This window comes from Vanacampus margaritifer, chromosome 12 (assembly GCF_051991255.1).
Source record: "Vanacampus margaritifer isolate UIUO_Vmar chromosome 12, RoL_Vmar_1.0, whole genome shotgun sequence".
Lineage (NCBI taxonomy): Eukaryota > Metazoa > Chordata > Actinopteri > Syngnathiformes > Syngnathidae > Vanacampus > Vanacampus margaritifer.
In genome coordinates, this window is record NC_135443.1 from 11,503,381 (window position 1) to 11,531,035 (window position 27,655).

General features: G+C 38.3%; 1 protein-coding gene across 1 annotated transcript; it reads left to right on the top strand.

Moving 5' to 3' along the window:
- Nucleotides 1-1,027: 1,027 nt before the first annotated feature.
- On the top strand, nt 1,028-27,655 carry LOC144061527 (heparan-alpha-glucosaminide N-acetyltransferase). Its single transcript, XM_077582071.1, has 18 exons — nt 1,028-1,156; nt 1,496-1,590; nt 1,736-1,857; nt 3,597-3,715; nt 6,011-6,080; nt 6,359-6,425; nt 8,354-8,436; nt 12,011-12,087; nt 13,277-13,307; nt 13,399-13,559; nt 15,773-15,885; nt 16,981-17,102; nt 17,609-17,732; nt 17,831-17,917; nt 19,760-19,837; nt 23,516-23,586; nt 27,146-27,258; nt 27,326-27,655. The coding sequence occupies exons 1-18, from the start codon at nt 1,078-1,080 to the stop codon at nt 27,505-27,507; spliced, it is 1,794 nt and encodes a 597-aa protein (XP_077438197.1). The 5' UTR covers nt 1,028-1,077; the 3' UTR covers nt 27,508-27,655.

Sequence of the window (27,655 nt, forward strand, 5' to 3'; positions counted from 1 at the left end):
TTAGACAACAGGAGGCACATTAAACATTATTAGATTTGTGTGTGTGTGTGTGTGTTATTAAAAATGTTTTATGGACTATCTGCCACGGAGGAGGCGGGACTTCCGACTTCAGGTTTTTCACCCATCAACTTTGTTTCCGTTTCCGGTTTGGGTTTGTGACATGTGGGCTGCGTCCCAATACATGCGCTTCCGCCTTTGTGCCCCTCGGTTGCGCGTTCCCGTCGACGGGTGCGAGGCTGCGAGTGTGTAGTGTCTTTCTCAGTATCCGAAGCACTTCAGATAGCCGAGACGCCCTCCCGTCGATGAGCGGGAGCGCGCGGTTGAAGGGCGCAGGGGTGGGGGTGCGAGTGTTGGAACGCGGCCAGCAGCGGCCAGAAACGGCGTTGATGTGTAAAACCCGGAAGTCCGGAAGTAATAGAAGACCCTATATGATACAGCGCACTTTTAGGAACTGGCATGTGGGCCAAAAATAACATTTAATTCTTAAACAAATTCGCCCAAAAAAAAAAAAAACTCTTGACACACACCAAAAAGTCTCAGATGCATTCAAAACAACAAAAACTCTGAAAAGAGGCTTTTCCCCTCCCTCTTTTTTTTTCTTGTATGCGAGACCATTTTTGTCCCTGCTGGTGTAACCACAGACTAAGCGACTTGCGTATAATACAATACATGTGACAAGCTCCCATTTTCTTTGTATGTCTAGGCTGTTTGGTGCAAGCACAACACAAAATCATTTATCTTGGTGTTTTTGTTGTTGTTTGTTTTTTAAACCTGGCATCAGATCAGGGTTGTGTAAACTTTATATGCAAACAGTATAGTACTTTTGGAGGAGTATTACATAAAAAATAATAATTAAAAAAACTCATAAGGTGTGCTTATAATTTCCATTCCATTTTCTTTATCCGTGTCTTCTTTTACCAAATTATAGTGTTCCATAAAAATGAATTCCAAGCATCACAAACCGTATGACATGACAGGAACTACAAACCTCATACGCAAGCCGCCCTTTGACCATTCTTTATTAGTTAGAGATGACAGTTATAAAGATGAGCAGAGGAAGTGCTTTCAATTGACAACATGGAGCCGGTCAGACTCGTGCGAGCGTGTGTGACTTTACTTGTCTTCACAAGTGGCTGTGGCGCGCACGTCCCATCAGGTGAGTCAAGGATTGTTCTTGGAGGCCTCACTTAACTCACTAATCTCACTTGTGTTATTTCATGGTTCGGTAGTTTTTAAATAAATGCATGGAACAGCTTGTATTTGATGATAAAACCAAAATATTGTTCTATAGTGAGTTCTCTAAAGCAACAGATTCTTTCGATACTTTTTTCCTCTCGAAAATTGTGCTGTTTATAAACAATAACACAACACAATGCACCATTATTTAGCAGATAATGGTGACTGTGATGTTGAAGAAGATCTGATATCTTATATTTATGATGAACATAAAGTGTCACGCGCACATTGTAAATCAGCGTTTCTTGTCTCCATGCAGCGCCCGCTCTGAAAATAGACCAGGCTTTGTTAATATTTCATAACCAGCTGCCAACTGAAGTGGAGGTCTTGTACACTTCTGATTATTGTTACAAGGTAAACATGCACACTGAAATGAGTCATTAACAATTGATTGGGCTTTAGTGAAATCAGATTTAATTTTAACCGTTTTTAGGGTTCCTAAACGCAGCATTATCATTATATATCCTGTGTATAATTTTAACATGTTTATTTTTTTCAGTGTGTGTACCAGAATTTGGTCCGTGTGAAATCCAGCTACAACAATGTATCTACAGTCATCAGCACGAAATTCTCCTTGAGTATGCAGGTGGAATCCAACGACAGAAATGCAATTCTTTGCCGGTAAAAAGTTGAAATCAACTCAGTTGAAAAATAGCTGATATTTGTTTCCAGTTTTTCCAGGGAGTTTCCCAATGTCTCCAGACACAATCTAGCATGCTGGGATACCCTGATTGCATCAAGAAATACTCCCCCAGCACTGTAAATAATCTAACTGACTTTCTGCAGCTGAGTGATATTCTCTCTGAAACTACTACCTCAGTAGATATTGATTAGTAGCCTTTTTGGGGTTAATAAGACCTGACATTCCAATATTGATGGAAAAAGATCATTAAAGCTGCACAGTGGAGGTTAAACTGGAGATGGCGGTTGTAATAAATAAACCGTCAGGACAGCGGCGCTCCCCATCTGGGGATCACCCGAAAATATTGTGGCAGGATGGGCCAAGTGTCACATTATTTCATTCTGTTATATGTTGGTCTGGACATGGGCTTCCTTAGTCAATGCTGAGGTCTCTAACCAGGCTGCTGTTATTGATTTCCTTTCCCCTTTGAAAAAACACTCCAAGTGATAGCCAGTATGTCATTCCAATGGTGGATCAATGTGAGCACGCAATGTATGTTTTGGGGGTTGGAAACTGGAGCTAGCAGAGGATTAATGGATGCGTTTACGGTGGATGAGCACTAGGTGGCACTCCAGAGCTTCCTTTGGTGCGGTCACTGGTGTTCCATAGTGAAGCCCAGTTGGTCAGGATCAGATAAAGCAGCAGGAGATTGATCACCGCGCTGCCTTTTGAGAGAAAGGTCCAGTTGCTGCTTAGAAGCTCCAGGGTGCCAACATTGTAATGTATGCTGTCAAAGAACTATACAGTAATACGATTTCATTTAATTAAAAAAGAAAGACAGATTATTGACGATTCTGAACATCCGTGCATTTGTGATACTTAATGCAACGCAATGCAAATGCTTCCTTTATACGGGGAAAATTTGAAACAAACGGCGTATTGTATTCTTTTGCCTGGGACTAACATACAAACCACACAGATTGTTATAATAGCCAAACTGAATTTCATAATATTTTGAAATAAAAATAATCCACACAAATGAAATTACAACGATCCAAAGTCAAATGCTTTTCAATGAGCGCAGAGATTTTTTTCCGCCGCCATTTTGACTTGTGACGTCATATCTGAATTGTCAATAGGAAGATAGTGGTGGAGGTAAACTACCAACAGTTTTATTTCAATAAAATGATATTTTTGACAATTTGGTACCTGGGACTTCATTCCGGATTTACCCAACTAAATCCACTATCACCTCGTAATTAGAAGCCTATACAAAAACAAAACATGACTGTGCCATGTAGGCTACATCATCTGGAGTAGTTCCGAATCAATATTCATCAAATAAGATGACGAAATATTTTTAAAAATATAAATAAGAGAGGCTAATTATCGATGTACAGGAAAAAAAAAATACTGAGTGCAAATCACCACAAATGTCTTGGCAGTTTTGAGCAACCAATTCGAGGGGGAAAAGAAAAATGCTGACATCGTCAAGGACTAGCCCTCTGGCCCTGTCAGGACAAATTTAAAATCTGACATGGCAGCTCAGAAAGTGAAATCTGATTGGACAAAGTCTTGGAAGCAGTGCCAACAAGAGAAATGCTACAAAATGAAGAGAATAGACCGCTGGGAGTAATTTATACAATATCATGTAAACAAATATTGTAATTTAGAATGGCGCCAATGCTTCACTATTATACTGTGTGTATAATAATTTTATTTAACTGTTTGAATGCAGATGGACTCAGACATACGAGGAGGGCGGTCACTATTCGGTTTGGATCTTAAGGTCAGACAGTGCCAGCAATGCCACCTGTATTCATGGTGTGGACAAAGGACCTCACAATACCTACCTGCGTAAGTGTCTAACAACACGGATGTTTCACATTGAAGGAGGCTAGCGTAACTGGTTGCTGATTTCATACTGAACAAGAATATAGAGTTTTTTTGTGTGTAAAAAGTCTTATATCTTGGGAGTGCATCCAAAAGTGCTGTGTTTATCTTTTGGCTCAGTGTCAATAACCACGGAAAGGAAACCTGCCTCTGAACCTGCAGCCATTTTCTTATTCATGAAGTCAGCATACAAGCACATGACTTGCTTTGTTCGCTTTTAGCGGACAGTATTCTCTTCCGTCTCTTGGGATATTCAGCGTATTGATCACATGAGACATGCTTTCTTAAAAAGGGATAAAAAGAAAAGCTTTTGTGATTGTTTTGAGGGCTGAGACCTGTGCGTAGAGGACTGTGGGTAATACATTAGGGAAGGTGGAAGGATTAGGGCATAATGGGATTTTGAAAGCGTCTCTGTCCATAATGTACACCCTACTTAACAATATTGCAGATTATGTTGTGGATCCGACTTTTAAGGCCGGGGAGCCATTATCCGAGCAGATATACGGTCAGTGGAACTGCACCCCTCACAGTATGATGAGCTTCCATTAGCTACAGGCGCGGGTGATTATACAAACTCCCCACAGGGTATGCTCCGTTTAAGTAATGGTCTGGTCAGCAGCTGAAGCCGTGCTAGGGAATTTGAAAGTTTAGCTCCGCATCTCCCATTGATTGGCCGCATCGTGAGGTCATTTGTTAGGTGTGGTCTTCCTCGAAGGATGTGCGCAATTTCACCTAATGTCAGGATTGTGACTGCGCCCAAACCGCAACTTCAAGTTAAATAGCGATCCCTATTAAGTACCCGCCTTACGCAAATGTATTGATGAACTTAATCTAGTTGTTTCGAAGTGCCTCTATTCATCTTGCGTTCATCCTGACAGTAATAGAGCGAGCCCGACCGCTGCAAAGTGTGTTTCACTTCATGCGCTGAGAGCTTTATGATGTTTTTTTATGAGCGCGCACCAAAGATGCCATGACTTTCCAAAGGCGATGAAGTGACCACTCCGTGTTCAGAGAGGATGTCTGCTCGGGTTCAAATAGCGTCTTTGTATTTGTTCTTCCACTAAAAAGGCAAACACAGCATCCTCGCCCTCCCTTTCTGCTGCGCTTTGATGCACACAAATATCCCCTGAGCCTGTTTGTTCTACTTTTATAGACTGGTTTACAGCTGTAAAGTACATTACTGACATTTGAACGTTACAGATGATGATGTTTGTGTTTTTTTTTGTTAACGAGATTAAGCAAATATAGCAGTGCCTTTTTTGTCTTAATTTACTCCAGTGTAAATATATTCATTACATGTTGTTATGCTTCCTTTTGTTGAATAAGAATTAAGATGAAAAATCCACCAACAACTTAAGGGGCGGGGCCATCTTGCCATTGACTGACAGTGACATCACAGTGCCTAAGGACTCAGTTAACGACCATCACGGCTCACCTGTTTACTGAGCTTGATCATTTGACGTTCACAAAATGGCCGCCCCCTCACAATGGTGTGAAACGGGTGTATTTTTCTGCTTTAATCATATTTTATAAACACAATGTTTAAACCAGTAGAGGCGCGTAGAACATATTGTAAAGATTACCCCCCCCTTTTTTTTTTTAACTTGACTTCATATTGTCTAGGGACCACTTACAGTAGCAATTTTTTAATATATATTTTTTCTGTGATGTTTATAGTTAGTAGTAGTGTAGAGATGATCATAATTGAGATGATTGGTTTCTTCATTTAACAACGGGGAGAGTTTAAATATTACACACGAATAGACCAGCTAGCATTAGCACATGCTAGCAGCCATATTAAAGTGTCAACTAAAGAGTTATTTTTTGATTTAAGAGACTGTTAGTGTGTCCGTATTCCTTGTATGCCTCTCGGATTAGATTACCCACGTGATTGCTCTGTGATGCATTGACCAAGAATTAGGTGCATTAGGTTGTTGTTGTTTGTTTGTCACTCAGGGGATCACCTTTGGCACTGATTGACACACAAAGAACTCTGGGGAATTGGCTACATTGAACTATTTGTACCAGTTATATTAAGCTAGATCAGAGGTTGGTCTCACCAGTAGGGACCCACATTTGACCATTGTCATTCAGTTGCCTTCACTTTTATAGAAGTCAAAACAAGCAAATGTTGTTGTTGTTGTTTTTTAGGCAGTTTTTGATTTAAAGTTTGCATGTCTACTGGAGTGCTGTAATTTGTAATTTATTCTATGTCATTGATGATGTAACCATGTGTGTCTTTTCTATTGTGTTATCTAGCTATTCTGGTGGCAGCTCTCTCTCTAGCTGTAACTGCTCTCTTATTTGTTGTAACACCCTACATATACAGGTATGTACACAACTTTTAATGTTCCTTGTGTTTTTTTCTCCTTGTAGTTCAAGGGCTCTGTTTTTGTTGCCGCATACGTAAATGCTGGTGTATCAACAGCACAAATCACCCTTTTGTAAAGGCACCAATTTTTGTCTGTGAAATTACCAACACCCAGTCTAACCTGCCTCCGCGCAGATTTTTGACGCGCCTCACGGCAGACTTGTTTCAGTCACGAAAATAGAGCCCTTTAGAGTCAAATGTGTTATTTTAACTACAATATTTGATGTCTCTTACAGAAAGTGCCGCATATCAACATTTGTAAAGACCATTTGCTGCCAAAGGCCCCAGTACGTGCTTGATAATGTAAGTTACATTTTGTAAGTTTTTGTCAGTTTGTAAAATATCACATGTGATAGCTGTAATTTCTGAGTACATTTGTAAGTTACATCTTGATCTAACAGGCTACATTGTTTGGCTTGACCAGAGAGAGAATAGTGCATGGTAAAATTTTCAGAGCCTCCAGTCATCATGCTGCAGAGACACTAATAGAAAGATTGATACAAATGTTAGCAGAGCCAATTGTGCAGCAGACTGACATAGAGGCATTCAGACAAACATCTGAGTTCATGTGATGCATTTTCGGCGAGCATGAATGGCTCCTCTCATTCTTCCGAGCAAGATGTCTCAGTCTTCCACATGCTGTGTAAATGACATGTAGATCCATCATTACTCATTAGCGATGTTGTCTTCCTGCTCTGCTGCTTGATAGTGATACACGGGGGCCAAAAAGTCCAGCTAATCCAAGGGAGAGGAGTGTTGTTCTGACAAAGAAACTTATAAATCCGGGGTCCAACAATATTAAATAGAATGTTATTTCATAAAAGATGCCACTACATAGAGCTTTGACAAAACAACTTTACATTCCAAATTTAATCAAACAATTTTTACTAATTGTGTAATTGTCTGTTTTTGCAATCTTGAAAAACAAACAAAAACTAGCAACAAAAAAAAGACAATTTGTTGGTATACAGTACTGTAATATGGCTTAAAAAAAATCAAATTAAACAAATTCAAAAGCAACACAAGTTTTTCATGAGCTGCCATGAAACTGTGCTGCAATCCACGTCAAGTCGTCACCATAATGCTTAGTCATTTGTTGCTAGGCAGACTACACACGAGCTAATGTTTCCAATGTTGCCAAGGCACACCATATTACATTGTGAAAAATCTCATGGCACACAACCAAACAAAAATGTCACTCCCCATAAAAGAATTTGAAATAATGTTGATATTAAAGATAATTTAATTGTTCTGCCTGTCGCTCTATGTTACTGATCTAGATCAGTGGTTTTCAAATGGGGGTATGTGAAGGCATTACAGGGGGTACGTGAGATTTTTTAATATCTAAAAAAATTATATGTAAATATTTTTATATATATATATATATATATATATATAAGTTCATAAAATTAATTTTATATTCAGTAGGCTATTCAATTTCAGTGTCATAAAAACCAAGCATCTCCCCCATAACAGAATGGTTTAACACAACTTGTCATATGCCACCGAGAATCACCTGTCAATCACTTGTAAACTTTAAATTTAATATTCACTTAATTATTTATTTTTGACAACAGAGCTTTACTATGATCCCACAAGATCACGCTTTATGTTGATAATAATTTGTATGTGCACAAATCTTTATTTCAATTTTTTTTAATCTTTTATTTTTTAGTTATATCTTTTTATTTCCAAATAGTTCAAGATACCACATAAATACAAATAGAGTTCCAAAGTGTAATAAATCAGACAATGATCGCACAGCATTCCGTTTAGTTGTTGTTTTTTTTCAATCAGAAATGCTTTGTGCTGGTTCGTGGGTACTTGGTTGAAAATATATTTCACAGTGGGTACATGACGTCACTGGAAAAAAAAAAGAGTTGAGAACCACTAGTCGAGATAGATGAATAAAGTTGCTTTAATGTAGTAAATAAATATTAATGTTGAGACTATTTAAACAAAATTGGGTCATCCCACAAAATAATAATAATCTCTTACAGCCTAATTACAGTCAATGTCATGGGACAGTGTTTGGAAATACACACTAATATAATGACATCATTGTAAGTATTATTTAAAAACATTTTATTTCAACGTGCAGTTGAATGTGTCCACGTTATTAATTATGAAGTACATACTTTATGAGATGATAAATGCTGCTACCCATGATGTGAATGGATTTAGTATTTCAGACATTATTCCCTCCACCCCCTCTGTTATTGTGCCTGCAGGACGAAATTCATGCTACACAAGTGGAGGGCAGTGCCACCAAAGTGAAACATAAACGTCTGTGTTCACTGGACGCTTTTCGAGGGTATGTGCGCCATCACGTTATCAATCGCCATTAATCTATCACCACGCGAGCCTCTTTTTGCAGCAGTATGATGAAAATCTACAGGCCCAGCGTAATGAATAATTACAAGGGTCACAGTCTGGCCACAAGCTCCCCCAAGCTTTCGTTATCTGGCGAGGTAGTTGCGGGCACAATGTCTGATATCAACGCGTCGCGCCTTGGCGATGTGTTTGTCTTCCTATTGGACGGGGTGGATGTGTGTGATTGAATCTGGGCTCCCTGCTCGCCTTAATTGTGGCCTGGGGGGGGGGGGAGACACAAAGCACGCCTCTCTGGAAACAGGATGCTGGTGTGGCTCTGACGTCCCCCATGCCAAATAATTGATGTAATAATACAGTCAACATATCAGCACACATGCACATGGCCATAGATCTCCTGCCAAAAACGGAGACGGGGAGGAAACCCAGGAGCACAAAAGCAGCATCCAGCAGATGACTAACATCTTCTCCATCTGTGACTTGCATTAAGATACTCAATTGTGTGGAACCACAGCGCATATTCATCCAATCCAAAAACACTGCTTAAGTTTATTTATTTTGGGCTCAGCTGGTTAAGTGCATTCGCACAAGCGTTTCCAACAGTTCAAGGAAAGGATGAATGATATTCCATTTCCTATCGGTGCCGCTTCTAGTCACTCACCTGTTTGCTCATATTAGCTAAGATGTAATTCAGGTTACTGTTAAATTAACTTTGGCAGCGACTTGTTGATAAGTTTATAATTCAAGGATTGGGACTCCTACACTTAAATTATTATTATTATTATTATTGTTTTTTGTTTTTATGCCAAAAGTACTCACACACTCTACTTAGAAGTACAGATCCTTGTATAATAAATAAATAAATAAATAAATACGTTCAATAGTAGTAGTAGATTTTACTCCTGTTCTTAAGTAGAAGTAAAAAGTAGGCATAAAGTCAAAATGAATGTTTACTGTCAATAACATCTACAGGCCTACCATTTTGATAATTTGGCACAATCTCACTCTCAAACTTCACAAAATAGTTTCCCTCATTTAATAACATCCATAGAAGAAGAAAAAAAAATCACGTTATGTTTAGCTGCTCAATTAAAATGTAACATGTTTTCTTTTTAGCTAGCCACCTAGCTAGCGCTAGCTAACCAGCGCTAGCTTGAATAACAACATGTTCATGTTGTTGTTCAAACGCTAGCTAGCATTGGCTAACTGTGTGAACTGAGTTGAAAAAAAAAAAAGCTACATGCATTAGCTAATGATAACTGGAAAAACTACACCCCTGTAGCTTCCAATATAAATGTCCTGACTGGTAATAATGTGAAATACCTGGCAGAGGTGTTAAATCAAACAATCAAATCTCAGCCTTTTGACTTATGAGCCATGCCCCTGATAAGTAACAAGTTCTTGCCTCCGAGAACGCACACATCAGTCATCAACCGTAAATGCTGATGCATTCTTCATGGCAAAAGGTGTTTGTTGTGAGCAAAAGGGGTTCTTAATAATTGCCCCCACTGACATGATATAGTGTGCAGTGACGTTTACATGTTAATTTTTCTAAAAGGATCCCGATTTTAATTTCGGGCCTCACAACTAAAAGCTTGTCGCCAGTTTGCGTGGAAGAAATTGCCTCGTCAGTATTTAGTGGAACAGGAGGACAAATAATAAAGCAGAGCAGAGGATTGCCAGCTCTTCGCCAGATGGCTGACTCATTCATTTCATTCCTTGTTTTGACTCGGCTCCAGATTTTTCTCTGATTGGGTTTCAGAAGTGTCCTGACATTTGGCCACAGAACAAGAACTGATAAAATGCATCATCATCATCATCATAAAGGGGGCAAAATCTCAAATTTAGTGGGAAATTGATTTATTAATTAATTGATTAACTCATTCATTGCCATTGACGGCTATAGACGTCAAAAATTCAAAAATTAGTCTACTTTTGTTAACAAGAGTATAAAAATCTAGAGTTTTTTTTGGGTACATTTAGAACAGATATAAAATTTGATCGTGAGTTAACTAGAGAAGTTCTGCGAAAAAATTATTTTTTTAAAGAAAAAATGATTTGAAAAAATAAAATTCTTAAAATTATTATTTTTTGTTTTTTTAAAGAAAAGATTATTTAAAAAATGAAGGGCGTCAGGCGATTAAAATTTTAATAAAGTAATCGCATGACTTCACTAGTTAACTCACGATTAATCACAAATATTATCTGTTCTAAATGTACATTCATTTTTTTCTAGGTTTTCATACTCTTATTAACAAAAAAATGAAAAAAATGATAAACTATTAGAAATAGCCAAAAGGAAATTTTGACGTTTATAGCCGTCAATGGCAGTTAATGAGTTAAGAGGTGTTTCCCAGTTGTTGTGTCGTGTTATTTTTGAACTAGCGCAACTCAACATTTGCACTGGATGGTGAAGGTGAGAGTGAAATTGCTCATGCATACACAATAATTCATATCAAAGAGGTCTGTAAGTGAGTCGTAACCACTCACTACTCCTGGCCAGATCCGTCTATAAGTAATCTGTTAGCTATAAATCAATGGTAATATGACACCCCCACCGAATCAATCAATTGCTGGTGTAATAAATATTCAGAGGAAGACATGTTGAAGTTTGATTAACCTGATTCAACCTAAACATCATCTTCATTCTACTTAAAAAAGTAGAACAAATGTTTTCCATGGGAAAGATTTAATGATTATTTGCATCCGCGAGTGTCAGCAACGTGACGGTTGTAGTTTAATGTGCCTGAGCTGGTATGTTTTCATTAGAGAGATGGCCCATAAAGCCTCACATTGCAGTCGTTTCTTTTACCAGGACTCGTCTGGTCACTTCTTTAACCTTTGTCTTTGTCACTATGGCGACTAATGGATACGCTCGTCAAAACTTCAATGATATATGTGAGCATCGGATAGAGTACGCCTGGTTCAGTTTGATGGACCTTTGGAGAAGATAGTGGCTGATTAAAATCTCGTATCTGCAATCCGAAGCTAAAAGAGCAGTAACGGGGTTGGTGCGCCCTTTAATCGAATGGAGGCAGAAGTAGATATGCTGCACCTTATCAGATGGACTGGAACTTTTTACTGATTTCATTATGACACTTAACGACAGTCTTTTTTGTTATTGAATAACACTTAAATCATAACAATATCCAGTATATGATGTATTTAGGATGGTGAAAGGATACGATCTGCCCCAGAGCAAAGCTACAACATACCGGCACACTTTTCCTCTTGTCAGTTTGTGCCATGTAATTCTATACGCCGCCGATTTCTAACACCTTTTTTTTTTTTCCCGCCAGTGTGCATGATTCAGTGAAGCACTCCATCACGTGTGCAGTGTTTCAGCAGCCTTGCTTGCCGAAAAGCGTAAAGTGTATCATATATTAGACACTAAAGCCTTTAGTCAGCAGTTCTTGCTCGAGGAGATCCAGAGGACAAGTGTTCATTTCCTGAGTGATTCATACTGCTCAGGTTGCATTATGCTGCATGTAGTTCATTTTTTTTTGGGATTATCCAACTGAATCGGACCTGATTCTCAGCGCTTACTGTTTTTGCAGGTTCGCCCTCACGTTGATGGTGTTTGTCAACTACGGTGGAGGAGGCTACTGGTTCTTCCAACATGCACCGTGGAATGGTGAAGTAAAGTTGGATGTATTTACAACGGATAAACATGAAGATATGTTGTCACCTATACAACTCCAGATGTAGACTCCATGTTCTAACAGAAGCTAAAATTAACAATGTAGTGGTTTTTTAATTAAGTGTGAAGCCAATCAGAGTGATCAATTGTCACTGATGGCCAACGGCATTTTACACACTGTGATGGATGGCTTGCTAAGAGAGGCCAGCAGCAATTGTCACTGTTCACTGAATTGAGTTTGAAGGAGTTTTGTCACGGGTGATATGACATGACTCCTTCTTGTGATTGGCTCCAAGTCAGCCCTTATCTCATTGAGGATCTCCAAACTTGTTACATGTCACCATAAACTTTGCCAAGCCAAACAAGGTAAACAAAGAGTGTCCTTTTAAAAAATACTGTGGATTACAAAGGATTTGTCTATTTTCTTAGTTTAATTAATTGGCAAATTAGACGATTTAGGTCTGTTTTATGAAACTCAGCGGAACACATGTCAAAACGTTGGATACCTAAATAAGGAGATACTGAATTGTAACAGTCGGGCTGGACATTTTGAAAATTTTTACAATATGTATTATAGTAATACATTTTTAAAAGTTCTGTTCAACTGACTGATATGATGGCAAAATTCTCCATTTCCAGCAGTTTCCGACCCCGTTTCACTAATTATGACGAATGTGAGCTAAAGCATACACATTCACACAGTACATGCAATTGATCACCCGTGTATCATTGCAGATGAAATCCATCATTGTTTATTGTTATTAACAAAAATGAAGGAGGAAGAGGTACTTTGTGGGAGGGTATAAAATAAATGAGTAAGAAGAAAAACAGAATTAATCAAAGCTTCTTTTTTAAAAAAAATTTTTTATTCCAAAATGATTTCTTTTGCCATGAGGTGTGCACACTTTAAGTTCTGTAATAGCATATTTGCCAAATCTATAACACTGTATTGATTTTTACAGGTGATGTGATGAATCTTTTCTGTGCTGCAGGGGCCAGTTCTGTCACAGGACTCTCACTGTTTATTAATCATTTTAATAATAGATGCTTTATTTTTTACTTTTGGGGGATTTTTTAAAAATAGTTTGTTATAGAACCTTTTCGATTGCATGAATTATTTCAGGTCAGGAGCTGTGATTGTATAAAACAATTTACAGATTAATGACACAATACTTTTCACCAGGTTTGACTGTGGCGGATCTCGTCATGCCGTGGTAGGTCATGTTTTTAGTTTGTCACCGCATTCATTCCGACAAACGAAATACAAAGGGCAATCTTACCAACGCGAGATGTTGCATCATCGAGGTTCGTCTTCATCATTGGGACTTCAGTGGTGTTGGCGTTGAGCTCCATGCAGAAGCGAGGCGTGGGCCGCCTGCAGCTGCTGCAAAAGATCACGTGGAGGACCGCCGTCCTGCTGACGCTCGGCTTCTGCTTCCTCAACTACTCCCCGCGTGATGGACCACGTAGGTGCAAAATTAGCGTGTGCTGCTAATGGAACCAGTACATCCTGTTTGCGGACAGGTTTGTTATTTACTTCACTTCTGTGCTGGGAACATCATTAAAGCATAATAGCTCATCCTCTCGCCACATAAATAATGTACCCGTTCCTTTGAAAAACAAGACTCAGCCAGTCAGATGTACAAACTGGACCCATTGAAGAGCTGCAAAAATGTTCTGATTTAGGAACAAGTGAGCACCTCGTTTTTATACTCTGTCATATTTGGATAAAGTCCGCTAAAAGCACTGCAATTATAGGTTACAAATATTGTACGTGATGAGGCTATGATTTGTGCTAAAAGCTGGCAGAGGTGCGTAAGAGTTAAAAGCAGAGAAAAGCAGGTGGACTCTCCTCATTTCATCGCCCACCTGGGCTTTCACGGGGCGCCCTTTCACACATTAGCCAGATGCTAATGGCCTTTTTTCCTGGGTGCATGTCTGTGTAACCCAGTTAACAAAAATATTGTTATTGTGTGTGGATTTCCAATCCAGCACCAGGGGACGTTTAACGGGGGGGAAGATTGAGCAAAAACAAGCAGCGCGGTAATGGACGATTACAAAGAGATAGAATTACAGCCCTCAGCTCCATGCAGCTGCTCCTGTAGCTTCTCACAACAGGACGACTTTTACCATAAACTGAAGCTTCGACCTCGGTCTCCAAGGACAAACTCGGCCGTTTAGTGGCTTAGTTTGATCTAATAAGAGAATGCAGTCACATTATCTCGGTGTGCGTCAATGTCAGGCGAAGCAGAGGAACCTGCGATAACAATTGAAATCAACTCTGAGTCACCTCTTATAAACAGTAAACCATTTTGATGATGTCTTTTGAGTGCTTTGGGAAGTCTTAAAAGCATGAAACTAGCTTGATGGGGAAGCAAAAACAGTATGTAGTAATTTCTTTGGAATGTATACTAATAATCTTTCTATGACAGCCACTAGAATGCTGTTAGCTAATATATATTTTTTAATATCAGTTGACCAAGCAGAACACTCCTTGTGTTAGCATCAATGCTACGTTACACTTTTAAGCGGTTAGCAGTGTTTGTACAAAGTTAGAACACTCCTTGTGTTAGCATCAGTGCTACGTTACACTTTTAAGCGATTTGCAGTGTTTGTACAAAAGTTAAAACGCTCCTTCCTTGTGTTAGCATCAGTGCTACATTACACTTTTAAGCGATTTGCAGTGTTTGTACAAAGTTAGAACAATCCTTCCTTGTGTTAGCATCAGTGCTACGTTACACTTTTTAGTGGTTTGCAGTGTTTGTACATAGTTAGAACACTCCTTCCTTGTGTTAGCATCAGTGCTACACTTTAAGTGGTTTGGGATGTTTTATGTAAGTTTGGGGTGCTTCTCAGTGTACATACGTAAGAGTTATAGTAATTTTTTAATAATTCATTACAAGAATGCAAAATATTTGGTTGCTAGGGAGGACAAGTGGAGTATTTGTCTCCAGAAGACCAAAATAAATTGGTAGACTGTATGCTAGCCACACTTCAAAAATAATACTATAGACCGAGATGGGAGACACACACGAGTCACATGACTCAAGTTAGACTCGAGTTGCCAATATTAGAACTTGTTTGACTCAAATTGGCCCCTGAGTTCTCACCAGGTGAGCTTGTGTGATGCTCTCGGTTTTTCCCAGCCGGACCCGTGTTTGGACTCGATTAGCGCATCTTTCTGTGTTTTCTAGATGCTGAACCCCCTCCACAACCAGTTTTCTTCTCTCAGTGGCGTTGTGGCACATAAACAAGTGTGATATTAGTTAGCCTCCCCCTTCTGAGATTCCCTCCTCTTATTGGATGTGACCTGATGAATGATTGGGATTTCATTGTCTTTACGACACTTTTTTTTTTTCCCCCCAGCAAAGAGCTTTTCAATTAACTAATGTGTAGATTACCATCAATCTCTCAACCAAGAGTCAATCTTATCCTACTCAATCTTCGCAGAACGAGAGATGACCTGGAACCTTTGATCGGCTTTGCAACATCCGTATCTCACTGACTTGTGCTGTCCATCGGTCTTCTCGGGAATGTAGCGAGTGTATCGGTGGGATGGTTGAGAAGATCCCATTGTCAATATTAGCAGTTTGCTGATTTATAATATGCTGAGTTCAACACGTGAGTTATGTGTGTGTTGATGTATTCATCAGTGAGAGACTTCCTTGATTTGTTTCAGTGTCCTGGTCCTGGCTCAGGATCCCTGGGGTACTGCAACGCCTGGGCTTCACCTACTTTGTTTTGGCTCTACTGCAGATTCTGTGGGGATACAAAGAAAATCAGCAAAAAGCAGTAAGCTGCTCCACAGGGTTCTTGCCTTACTTTTATTTTTAATAGAAAAAAAAATCTAGGTCTATTTTGGTACTTTAATCCTGGACAAAGACCAAATCTTTAATGTAGCCAATTTCATATGGACTGCAATGCTAGTAAAAAAAATTTTTTTAAAAATATTTATTATTTATTTGGTGGTAAATAATCTCCTCAATGCTAGCTTGTCTCCATCCATGAAACCTTTATATAGTTTGTCCATGTACTACAAAAATCAAACAAACAAAATGAAAAAAAGTTACACCAATGTAGAGTGATTTAAAAACCAATAGCAAATCATGAAAAAATATTCAAGTTATCTTTATAAAATAGCTAACATATAAACTCTATAAAATTGCTTGATTGACTGATTTCACGTGTTTAATAAACTAAAGTAGAAATAATTAGAAATGGCCTTCGCATCCATCAATTTATTAAAAATACATATTATTATTTGATGTATCTGGCCCTCAGAGGAAAAAGTTTGGACACTTTTGGTCCTTTGCTTTATTTTATGGTGATTATGATAACTACAAGTTGTCTCAAACGTCAATAATATATGTTGGGCATTTATATATTTTTTTACTTTATTCATTTATTTATTCAATCATTTATTTAGTTGGGCATCTTTAACAGGTAAATTCATAAGGGATTTATTTTTGCTTTTCCATGCAAGCCTTCACTACTTCTGCATGTTATAATTGAATCTCTGTGTCTGTAACAATTTATTAAGTTATTTAGAAATAATATGTTGGTTAGTAATTAAATGATTAGCAAATTGTTTAGTTAAATGTTCATTCATACTTCACATACTTAACTCTTTAATGATGTCTAACCAAAATGTGTTATTTTTGTTTACGTTATTATATTTAAGTAAAATGCTTTATCATGATACAAATCATAATAAGTTTCATTGTATAATTTTCACAATTTTCCGTCATGCTTTTTGCTGGTGATCAAGTCGTTCCACGGCTTCATCGAGTTACCAAATATGGTTCCTAAACATGTTGATATTGGCCAGACTGTCATTTTGCCTATTGTTTAATGATTCAAGTTCAAAGTGAAGCTTTTGTTCCCCAGGGTAACTGCTGGGCCCCCATCCAGGATGTGACCTTGTACTGGCCCCAGTGGCTGACCGTCATCCTCTTGGAGACCTCGTGGCTGTGCCTCACCTTCCTCCTGCCCGTACCCAACTGCCCCACGTACGTAGGGCCGAGCCTGCTCCCCCACCCCCGTGCAACTCGGTCAACCAACTGAATAATTCACTGGTTTTGTATGCTGCAGGTGTAAATTGCACCGAGCTCTCCACGATGGTGCGAGCTTGTAGCTTTCTGGTTGTGGTGTCTCATCTGTTGGTGTTGTGTGTGTTATGAACTACAGTGATTTATGGGCTTGCGCTGAATGCTTCAGAGGGTGTAATTAGACTATCTGGCTCTGTCATGTGCAGTAGGAGGAGGAGAGGCAAAAGGATCCATCTTCCTTGCTTGGAGTGCTTTGCTAAGTGCTTCTTTTTGGGTGTCGCTCCAAACATTGTCTATTTCAGCAATAGCGCGTGTGTGCATTAATTATTTTCCAGTCTTGTAAACAGCATTGAAAATATTTTTCAGTGTAAATTAAATTATGAGATTTTCATTCCACACATTCAATTTCAGTAAGAGTGATTCATTGTGATTTTTTAAATTTTTTTTTACATCTGTGTTGCTAACAGAGGATATCTAGGAGCTGGTGGAATTGGAGATGATGGTCTTTATCCCAACTGCACTGGAGGGGCAGCGGGATACATTGACAGGTGGTTATTTGGTGATAACATGTACAGGTATCCAACTTGTAAAGTAAGTCTCTTTGAAATTTAATTTCACTTTTTATTTTTGTATTAGTGGGACCATTTACAGCATGACAGCATTTGTGTGTGTGTGCGTGTGTTCTCCAGGAAATGTATCGTACCACCCGACCTTTTGACCCAGAGGGAATTCTGGGAACAATCAACTCCATTGTGATGGGATTTCTGGGAATGCAGGTAATTTATATTTGGTGCAGTATTCCATCATACCTACATACAATGAATATTAGCAACAACTTTAATTTGTGGGCTTTTTTTTTTTTAGAGAGAGAGAGAGGATTTGACAGTCTTAACGGGTCTGTGATTTGATTAAGAATCAATTTTTGATTCAAAATGATTTGATTGACAAGCATTTCTGCTTCAATCTATAGATGTAGTCTGCTTTGCAAGACAGGAGGACAATGGAGATTTTTTTTATTTTTATTTTTTAACATTTATTAAATTTGGAATTGTGCCCTTTTCAACAAAAACAGCGTGTGGACCACATCTGCTACTCTATGTTGCTAACTATAAATGTTATAGCTTTTATAGTTCTGTCCTCCCTGAGTAGACTGACTACTATGTTAGCAGTCTAGAGTCCAATGTTGCTGGTATTTATTACACTCCAGTTGAAATTAACTGTAAACACACAAAACTAAGAAAATTACACACAGTGCACACTTAACTCATTTGCTCCCAAAAATGTATAAATACGTTATATTTTAAGTGTCCCAAAGATGTATTGAAAACGTTTTTTTCTTTTATGTTTTTTTTTTATGCTAGAGTATACAGAAGGCTTTGATGCAGCCTCTCAAATGCAAGGAACGGTTGAAGAAATGGCCAGCAGGTGGCAGCAGAGTAAAAGAGATCAACCAGGGCCATGTTGAAAAAAAAAAGCTAATTTACTCACAACTCTAAATAGATTTGTCAACAATGACGTAACTTAGCTATATTCTAGCTATATTCTAATGCTAATTGCTGCAAAACGGAAAATGATTTCCTGATGAAAGAAGAGATTCTAATCTTTCTTTTGGTAGGTTCCATGTTTTTATAGCAATTGAACACAATATTCTGCGGGCCTTGCAAAATTAGTCAAAATCCAGTAAAACAGCCGGGAGTGAAGGGAATTGCTTCAGTGAAAATGGCTGGGAGTGAATGAGTATACAAACACACTTTGTTTAGCTCGTTTCCAAAACGTAGCTAGCTCAAGGCTAATGCACAATGGAACGCGCCATTGATCTGCTAATGCTGATTAGACACTTTTATCACTCAAAAGAACGGCTATTCATACAAAAACGCTGCAGGAAAGTAACATTACTCACAGGCATATATGCGCTTTGTATGCTGCTCCTGCAAAAAAACATATCTATAATCTATTGACATAACTTGATCATAAAAATTTTTCTTCTATTCTTTAATGTGGCTAAAAGTGTATCTGAACACGTGGAACCATACTGCCCCTAGGTGGCCAAATTGTGTACAACATGAATACCACTCCCAAAAAAGGGACACAAAGAAGATTAAGACAGTGCTATAAAATAAATAAAATTGATTTGGGGACATTTTATATCGTATCTGAATCATAGTAAAATAATATAAATTCTTATGTGAATCGATTTTTGGCACTTTTTTTTTTTTTTTACTTCATATAACTGGGAAGACCTTTGAGGTAGCAGCAGCGTCAGTTGAAACTGTTTTGCAATGAGAATCTGCCATTCAAAATCCAGCATTTCTCATTTCCCGATGGACTATTGCGACTGAGCACATCAGTCACTGAGTGTTAGATGACACGGCAGGTGTCCGCTGGCCTCGTCTGTGTCGGCCCGTCTAATGTCCTCGGCTGAAATGTATTCATCATCACCAAATTAAAGAGAGGCTGCAGATGACTTACACCCCACATCTGGCTGCACGGGGTGGGAGAAATGTGACCGCCACATCAGGGACACCTCCCAGGCCTATTTGGTTACCCAAGGCCAAATAAATGAATATGATGGCTGTGTATTGAAATGAGTTTTGCTATCTGCTCTTATCTTTCTCCAGGCAGGGAAAATCATCATTTTCTACAAGGGGAAGAACATCCACATCCTGTGTAGGTTCTTAGTGTGGGCGACCATCTTGGTAAGGTCATCTGGAAGTTGTCACGCTCATATAAGACCATTTCATCTCGCAGCATTTATTTATTTAGATATTATATTTAGATTTTTTTTTAGATTTAGATTTAGATTATTATTATTATTTTTTTAAGTTGCCTGGATGTTAGTCATCACTATGAAAGCGCATTCATTAGCAGAGCTTAGTGAGGACATGTGTGTGATCTCAGTACAATTCAACAACATCCACATGTGGTGTGTTTCCGGGCAGACACGGCTAGCCAGCGCCGCAGGGGGATACGTACTATCTTTCATTAGTGGCCCATGTGGCTCTTGGACTGTTTTGTAAAACACAGGTCACAACATTAAATACACTTGCACAACAATACAAGAGTTGCATAAAAAAAATCTGCTCGTACAAATAGAATCATTAATCAAACTTTTTTTATCATTATCATTGAGGTTGTAGTTTTAAGTGTTTTTTCCGACATCACACTGAAAGATGTTTTTAATTGGTTGTTCCGCTTAGCTATGTAGAAGGGGCAAAACATATTTTCACAGTGTGAATTACAACCACATTTTGTTTTATTATTATTATTATCATCCTCTATGCTTTGTTAAGGTGTATTTTTTTATGTTTTATTTATTTTTTATGTTGACAGGTCCTTTGCTCACCTGCATGCTAAGTCTCTGCAAATATTTGTTGAACAAAGACATGGCAGTAATGCAGCCCTTTTCATGTGTGTGTGTGTGTGGGGGGGGGGGGGGGGGGGGGTAGCCAGAAAGGTACACATGTGACCCCATGGCTTTTTTTTTTGTGCTATACTAGAATAAATGTAGGCTATAAGTGTAAAGTGTAATTACACATCCACTACAGTAGGTGGCAGTGACGCTGTCATTGTTATATTTCTTTTTTGTTTTATTTAATGTTAATAACCAAGCATCGGTACTTAGAGCAATTTTATAGACATATTATTAGGGATGGGTGAGTACCGATAGCATTGGCCTTATTTGAAGATATCAATAGTGGCGATGGCGACCAAAAAGGAAGTAGAAATTCCCAATAATTCAATGCAATTTTTAAGGGAAAATACTACATTGGTATATATTGGTCTTATTTTTTAATTATTTGTCTTTTTTTGGTCAGCAAAAAAAGAAGTGGTAGATTTAGGGGGGTGAATTTTTTTCTTCTTCCTGGTGGGAATAACAGAAAAGAATTGTAAATCACTCTAGTAATGATTAACAGCTATAACAGAGACATCACAGAGTCATTCAAAACAGTTTTTTTTTATCACATTGTAGCTTCTCGTTAATATTTGTTTTGGAGCTTTGCTTCATTCTGGGTGGTCTCCAAACACAAAATGGGCCAAAACAGCCAAGCTGGCCACTATTTCACTTGGAGTGGGAATGTGTCCCACAGGGAAAGGCGAGGGTTATATGAGATGACCTGCTTTGCATCTCAAAACACGGCGCGAGGCTGTTATAGTCCACTCTTAACGAGATTGACAGTTGTCCATGTAGGAACCCTCCACGTGTGTTTGTTCGTTATTTTTCTAATCAGACCGAAAATGCTGCAGAGAGACTTCATGTGTCGTTTTTAAAACGAGGTTAAGAGCAGCCTGCGCGCTGTGGAGGGAAAAGTCCTCAAGTGGTAGTCATGTGACTTGAAGTGATGATGGAGCTGGATGGGCTGCCTGCATCACTGCCTTTGAAATTCAACTGTGCTGGCTGGAAGAGGAAGAGGCTGGCCATGTTGGCCAGGGGAAATCACACAAAAACAACAATTCAATTCAATACGAGAAATGCTCCAAAGATTCTGCCTTTGCAAACTTGCTTACTTTTAAAGCTGTGTTCAATATTTGATGTAGACAAATGCAAGGCTGGTCCGCATCACTATTTAATATATATGATGCTTAACACATTTTGTTGGACCACCTGTCATAATAACAAAAGGAAACCATCCAGCATTCACGTTTAAGACAGCTACTGGGCTTCTCTGAGAATTCTGAAATTAGTCAGCTATGACATTTAACCACTATAATTTATTGCAGTAAAGAATTAAATTTGTTTTGTTATCTTTTTCGCTAAAACAGGGACTTAAAAAAATCAAAGATGCACATTATTATATTTTGGAATTTAATTTATGTTTTAATGAATAAAATAAAAAAGAAATACATTTAAAATAAATAAATTAATTAAAAAAATAAATACATGAATAAAATAAATGGGTTAACCATTCCTGAAAGATGAAAAATAATTTTTGGTAATCAATAACACTGTCAATTTTCAGCAGTTGTGGCCTGAACATTCGATATAATTCTAAATTATGGCAATCTAAAGAAAATTTGCAGTGAACATTCAACACTTTTCTGATCACGTTTATAAGATTTTCAGTACTTTCATACTACTTTTGCTTCTATGTGCTCCTTTCTTTACTAATATATATTCATGCTGCTTTGTTTTGATCAGTTCCAAAAAATAAAACATCATTTATTCCAACATAGCGCATAAGAAAAATCCATATTAAATGGTCAATTCCCTTAAGTTGTCATATGTGTTTGTTATAAATGACTATCATTGGAAATTCTACCCTGAAAATTTCCCACCATTAATCTGAATCTGTCCACATGGTGTCTCCCGATGGTGAATATTTCCGCCCTGTTATTGTAGAGTGTTGGCTGGAGTCAAGTGAAAACAGATTACATCCATTTAGTTTCTCCCAGTGGCACCAAGTGATAAAGTAACACGTAACCATATTAATAAACATTCGACTTTTATGATTCCCCGCACAACCATGGTTGACCAGTTAATGATGTTGGCGGAGAGTTGCAGCGTTTATTGATGAATACATACAGGAAACCTAAATAAATAAATGGAATGATTGACAGAAATGCACAGTTGAATACGTGTCCAGTTTCACCAACCGAATATCAATTTAAATGAAGTTACTTTGAGATCGTTGATAGTTTTAGCGACCTGCCCTTGATACGACCACAATTGTGTGGAGAAAGGAAACATACAGTAAAGATGTTTTAGACATTAGCGGGTCATCGTGTTCATTCTCGCAGAAAGCCAACCACAAGACCACAATACTTTCCCATAAAACCACAAAATCCAAACCCGCTTTCCACCACGGCGGGCTTTGGCCTGGCGGATTGTTATTCAGGGTCAGACGGGCTTCTTCCCCCACACAAAAAAAAAAAAGAAAAAAAGAGGAAGAACAACAACAAGCCAAAGCCTTGTTAATTAAATCCCAACGATCAGTCTCCAGAAGTGAAGATTGAAATTGAGCGATTGGCCCACATACCAGCCTCATCCCGCATCCTGCAGCCCGGACAGCCCTGGAGGCTGAATTCAGCCCCGGCTCGGCTATTTCCACACCATCGATTCTGTCATCTATACATGGATGATGGATATCCACCCAACAAGCACTGATTCTGATCTCTGCCCTCGCTTGCTTTTTCTCCCTTGTGTGCAAAAATGTTTCTTCAAATATCTAAATCATATCGAAACGGGAACAGATTAGACGCGCTCGGGCTTTTATTGACGCCATCTGATTGTACATTCTGTGTATGGGGTCTTCAGAGGTCAACCGGATCCTCTAATCTGCAGGATTGACTTGATTCTGTTGCCTGGCGTTTTAGTTGCCCAAACTACACTTGATTCCACTTCATCGATTTGAAATCTGTTTCATTTCCCCCCTCAGGGAATCTCGGCAGCCGTCCTTTCTAAGTGCACGCGAGACGAAGGATTTATACCTGTCAATAAAAACCTTTGGTAAGTGCTTCCTGACCCTCTAAATCCAGCTACTTTCTTCACAAAAGAAAGGATGTGTTCTCCAAATGGCACAAATCACAGCTACTAAAACACGCGTTTAGTTACCTCTAATGACAGCCTGGATTGTAAATAATCACCCCGGGGTTGTCAGAAGTGTGAAGTGGGTTGCTCATATCCATGATCAGTTGATCACTCTTCCTTACGGGATCCTTTCGAACCCCTCCGGCAGTTTTGGCAGAAGCACTCGCACTTGGAAGTCGGATCTGGGAAAATCATCAGCGTAACTATAGTGCAGCCAAACGATCATGTGACTATTTGGAGAAAAGCACGGTATCTTGAGTAATGTGTTGGTTTGATGCTCCTAAAATGAGGTGTCAAGATGAATAATGTAGTCAAGACTGCTGTCATGAAGGCAAAAGTTGCCTCATGTTAGGACATCAAGTTGGCCTTTAAAGTTAAACACTTTATGTATGGCTTATCATATTTAGAGGAGTTCAAGTCGAGAGTATCTCATAAAAGTAGGACAATACTGAATAAATGGCATAATAAGATATCATATAATACGAAGTAGTATAGCAGGCTTCAGCAACCTTTCCTGTCAAAAGAGCCATTTTAGACCAATTAAATAACAAAAAAAAAAATGATGGAGCCGCAAATTATTTGAAAATTTTTTGCTATAAATATTCCAACATTTTTGTCAATTTTGGTATTTTTCTGCCTTTTTTTGGGGGGTGGACATTTTATGGTTACTTTTTGAATGTTTTCTTTTCTGCTTTTTAAAATTATGACATTTTTGGTAACTTCATGGACATTTATTGGGCATGTTTTGGACATGTTAAGGTAATTTTTTTAAACTTTTAAATCTACCTTTTGTTTCTCTTTTTCTGACAGCTAAAAAAAATGGACTCTGACATTTTTTTGAATATTTAATTATTATTTAATAATTAATTAATTTAAATATTTTTTATCTTAAAAAATGCAACAACATTTTCTAAAAAAATTAAGAGATCCACATGGAGCCAAAAGAGAGGGACTAAAGACCAGAGCCCTTCTATATAGCAACAGTGTAAATTTATTATTAGCCATTTATAGCAAAACCCCTGGCAACAAAAGTGAATTCACCCCTAAGTGAAAATGCCCAAAGTGTCAATATTTGTCATTATTTTCCAACACTGCCTTCACTCTCTTGGGCATGGAGATTACCAGAGCTTCACAGGTTGCCACAGAAATGCTCTTCCACTCCTTCGTGATGACATCACAGAGCTGGCAAAAATTTCGAGACCTATCCGCTCATTAGCCATCCATCGTTTGTGGATTGCCCCAGAGATGTCCGATAATGGAGAAATGCTTGGTCCGTCACCTTTACACTAACAAGTCACATGACATAAAAATCACAACTGTGCTTAATTTGGACATTTTCACTTAGGGGTGTACTCGCTTTTGTTGCCATTTAGCTGTTAATTGCTGTATTTTGAGGGATCAATCATTTCTGTCATTTCTTAAGTGTTGTCAAATGCGCAGAAATGTGAGGAGTTTACTCACTTTTGTGAGATACTGTACCCTAATACTGTGGTCTGGTCCCTCGTCAATCAAAGGGCACATATTGAGCCGGACAACCATTCACACTGGTCTCTTTTTTTTTTTTTTTTTTTTACAACACACCAAAAAAAATCTGATTTGTTTTACAACATGGCTGCTGCGTCCACTTTCTGAAGCTAGTGCATGACAGCATTTGTTCCACTTCCACATTCTCTTTCATATGATAGGCACCTCTTAATGTTGCAGCAGGAAGAATACCATTTCATCTGTGATGTGTAAGCAAATTCTTCCTGATGTTCCGTACCCCCCCCCCCCCCCCCCCCCCAAGCTGTGCTCATCCCTCGCCATTACCTGCCTGGGCTTTTATAGGCAGTTCATCATGCACAGGTTATTGAGCTCTTGAGTACGAGTCCCTGCCGGGATGTCGAGCAGTAATTAACTCCCAGCCAAGAGTCCTTTTTGGCCCCACTTCAGCTGAGAAAAAAAAAAGGGGGGGGGGCGCATCTCTGAGATTCTGGGAGGCAGCCACTTTGCATTAAATGATATTGCATCAAACATTCTTGCACTTAGGAACAGACGGGACATGGCTGGCTGGCAAGAGGCCACGGGGCAAGCGCCAAAGATACACTGTCTCTGCTTTATACACTAAATGGACAAAAGTATTTGGATGCTATGGTGGGCGTTGAACCATTTGCAAGACACGTCTTAGACCAACTGTCTGGGACACATCATCGGTGATATGAATTGGGGTCCTCGGTTGTTTTGGGTCTTGCAATATCGGACACCGTCACCGGGGTTGACCAAGCCAAGGTTGATCAAGCTCCCTAATGTCCAATCGGTTGAAGACTGAACATGAAAAGAGAAGAAAGGATGGCACGTGTCTCCTTTGCAGCTATAAAAGCTTCCGGTCTTCTTGGCAAAATTCTACAGGGTATCCATCTATCCAGGAGAGTTTTTGTAATATTTTTTATTATTATTATTATTATTATTATTCACTGCCACTGACGCCTCATTTTTAATAATCTTTTGTTGTTGTTTTTATTCTATTTTATTTATTATTTTTTATTAAGGAGTGAAGTCACGCGATTAATTACAATTAATTTTAATCACCTGGCGCCCCTAATTTTTAATAATCTTTTCTTCTTCTTCTTCTTCTTTTTAAAAAAAAAAAGAAAAGATTTTTAAAAAAGATAATTAAAAATTAGGGGCGTCAGGTGATTAGAATTTGCAACCGTAATTAATTGCATGGTTTCACTAGTTAACTCACGTTTAATCACAAACTTTATATCTGTTCTAAATCTACAATAAAAAAAAATCTAGGTTTTCATACTCTTGATAACAAAAGTGGAGAAAAAAATGTTAAACTAATAGAAATAGTTCAAATTAATTTTTGACGTTTATAGCCGTCAATGGCAGTGAATGAATTAAAAAGAAAAAGAAAAGATAAAAAATTTGGAGCATCAGGCAATTACAATTTTAATCGTAATGAATCACATGACTTTAATGGTTAACTCACGATTAATCACAAATTTTATATCTGTTCTAAATGTACAATAAAAAAAATCTAGTTTTTCATACTCTTGTTAACAAAAGTGGAAAAAATGTGAAACTAATAGAAATAGTTCCAATGAATTTTTGACGTTTATAGCCGTCAATGGCAGTGAATGAATTAAAAAGAAAAGATAAAGAATTTGGAGCATCAGGCGATTAAAAATTTAATCGTAATTAATCGCATGACTTTAATAGTTAACTCACGATTAATCTCTAATTTTATATCTGTTCTAAATGTACAATAAAAAAAAATCTAGGTTTTCATACTCTTGTTAACAAAAGTGGAAAAAATGTGAAACTAATAGAAATAGTTCCAATGAATTTTTGACGTCTATAGCCGTCAATGGCAGTGAATGAGTTAAAGGGGAAGTCCCCCTCTCAGTCAGGTTTTTTTTGTTTTTTCCTTCACACCATTTTGCAAAAACACATTCCTGTTGTAGTAAAGTGTTTGTGTGGTCTTTTTCGTCAGGTCATTGTCCTACGTGACATGCATGGGCTGTCTCTCCTTCCTGTTGCTAGCAGGCATGTACTTTATCACGGATGTTATGGGCTGGTGGGGCGGACAACCGTTCATATATCCAGGTACTGAATATGGCCTCTATGTTAAAAAAAAAATGCACATAATGCTGATGGTGAATGTATACGGCAGGAATGAACTCCATCTTGGTGTATGTCGGACACTCTCTCCTGGGTTTCTACTTCCCCTTCAGCTGGGAGATGAGTTTCCAAGAAAACCACTGGGAGTGGCTCTTCCAAAGTTTGTGGGGAACTGCATTGTGGGTGATCATTGCCTACCTGCTATACAGGAAGAAATTGTTCCTCAAAATTTGAAAAAATAAATGTGTTCTTCTGCATTTACAGTATAAATCCTGAGCTATTGTTGTCTATAATGGAGATTATCCAAACATATATGTATAAATATTTTTGATATTTCACTGTCTTCCAAACTTTTCTGATTCTATTAAAGGGTTTGTCAAAA

What these genes read in the sequence shown, in the direction of transcription:
- LOC144061527 (XM_077582071.1), top strand. Translation starts at nt 1,078, where the DNA reads ATGGAGCCGGTCAGACTCGTGCGAGCGTGTGTGACTTTACTTGTCTTC. An exon ending in CCAACATGCACCGTGGAATG is followed by an intron (nt 12,088 to 13,276) that starts GTGAAGTAAAGT and finishes ACTTTTCACCAG; the next exon opens with GTTTGACTGTGGCGGATCTC. An exon ending in CTCCCCGCGTGATGGACCAC is followed by an intron (nt 13,560 to 15,772) that starts GTAGGTGCAAAA and finishes GATTTGTTTCAG; the next exon opens with TGTCCTGGTCCTGGCTCAGG.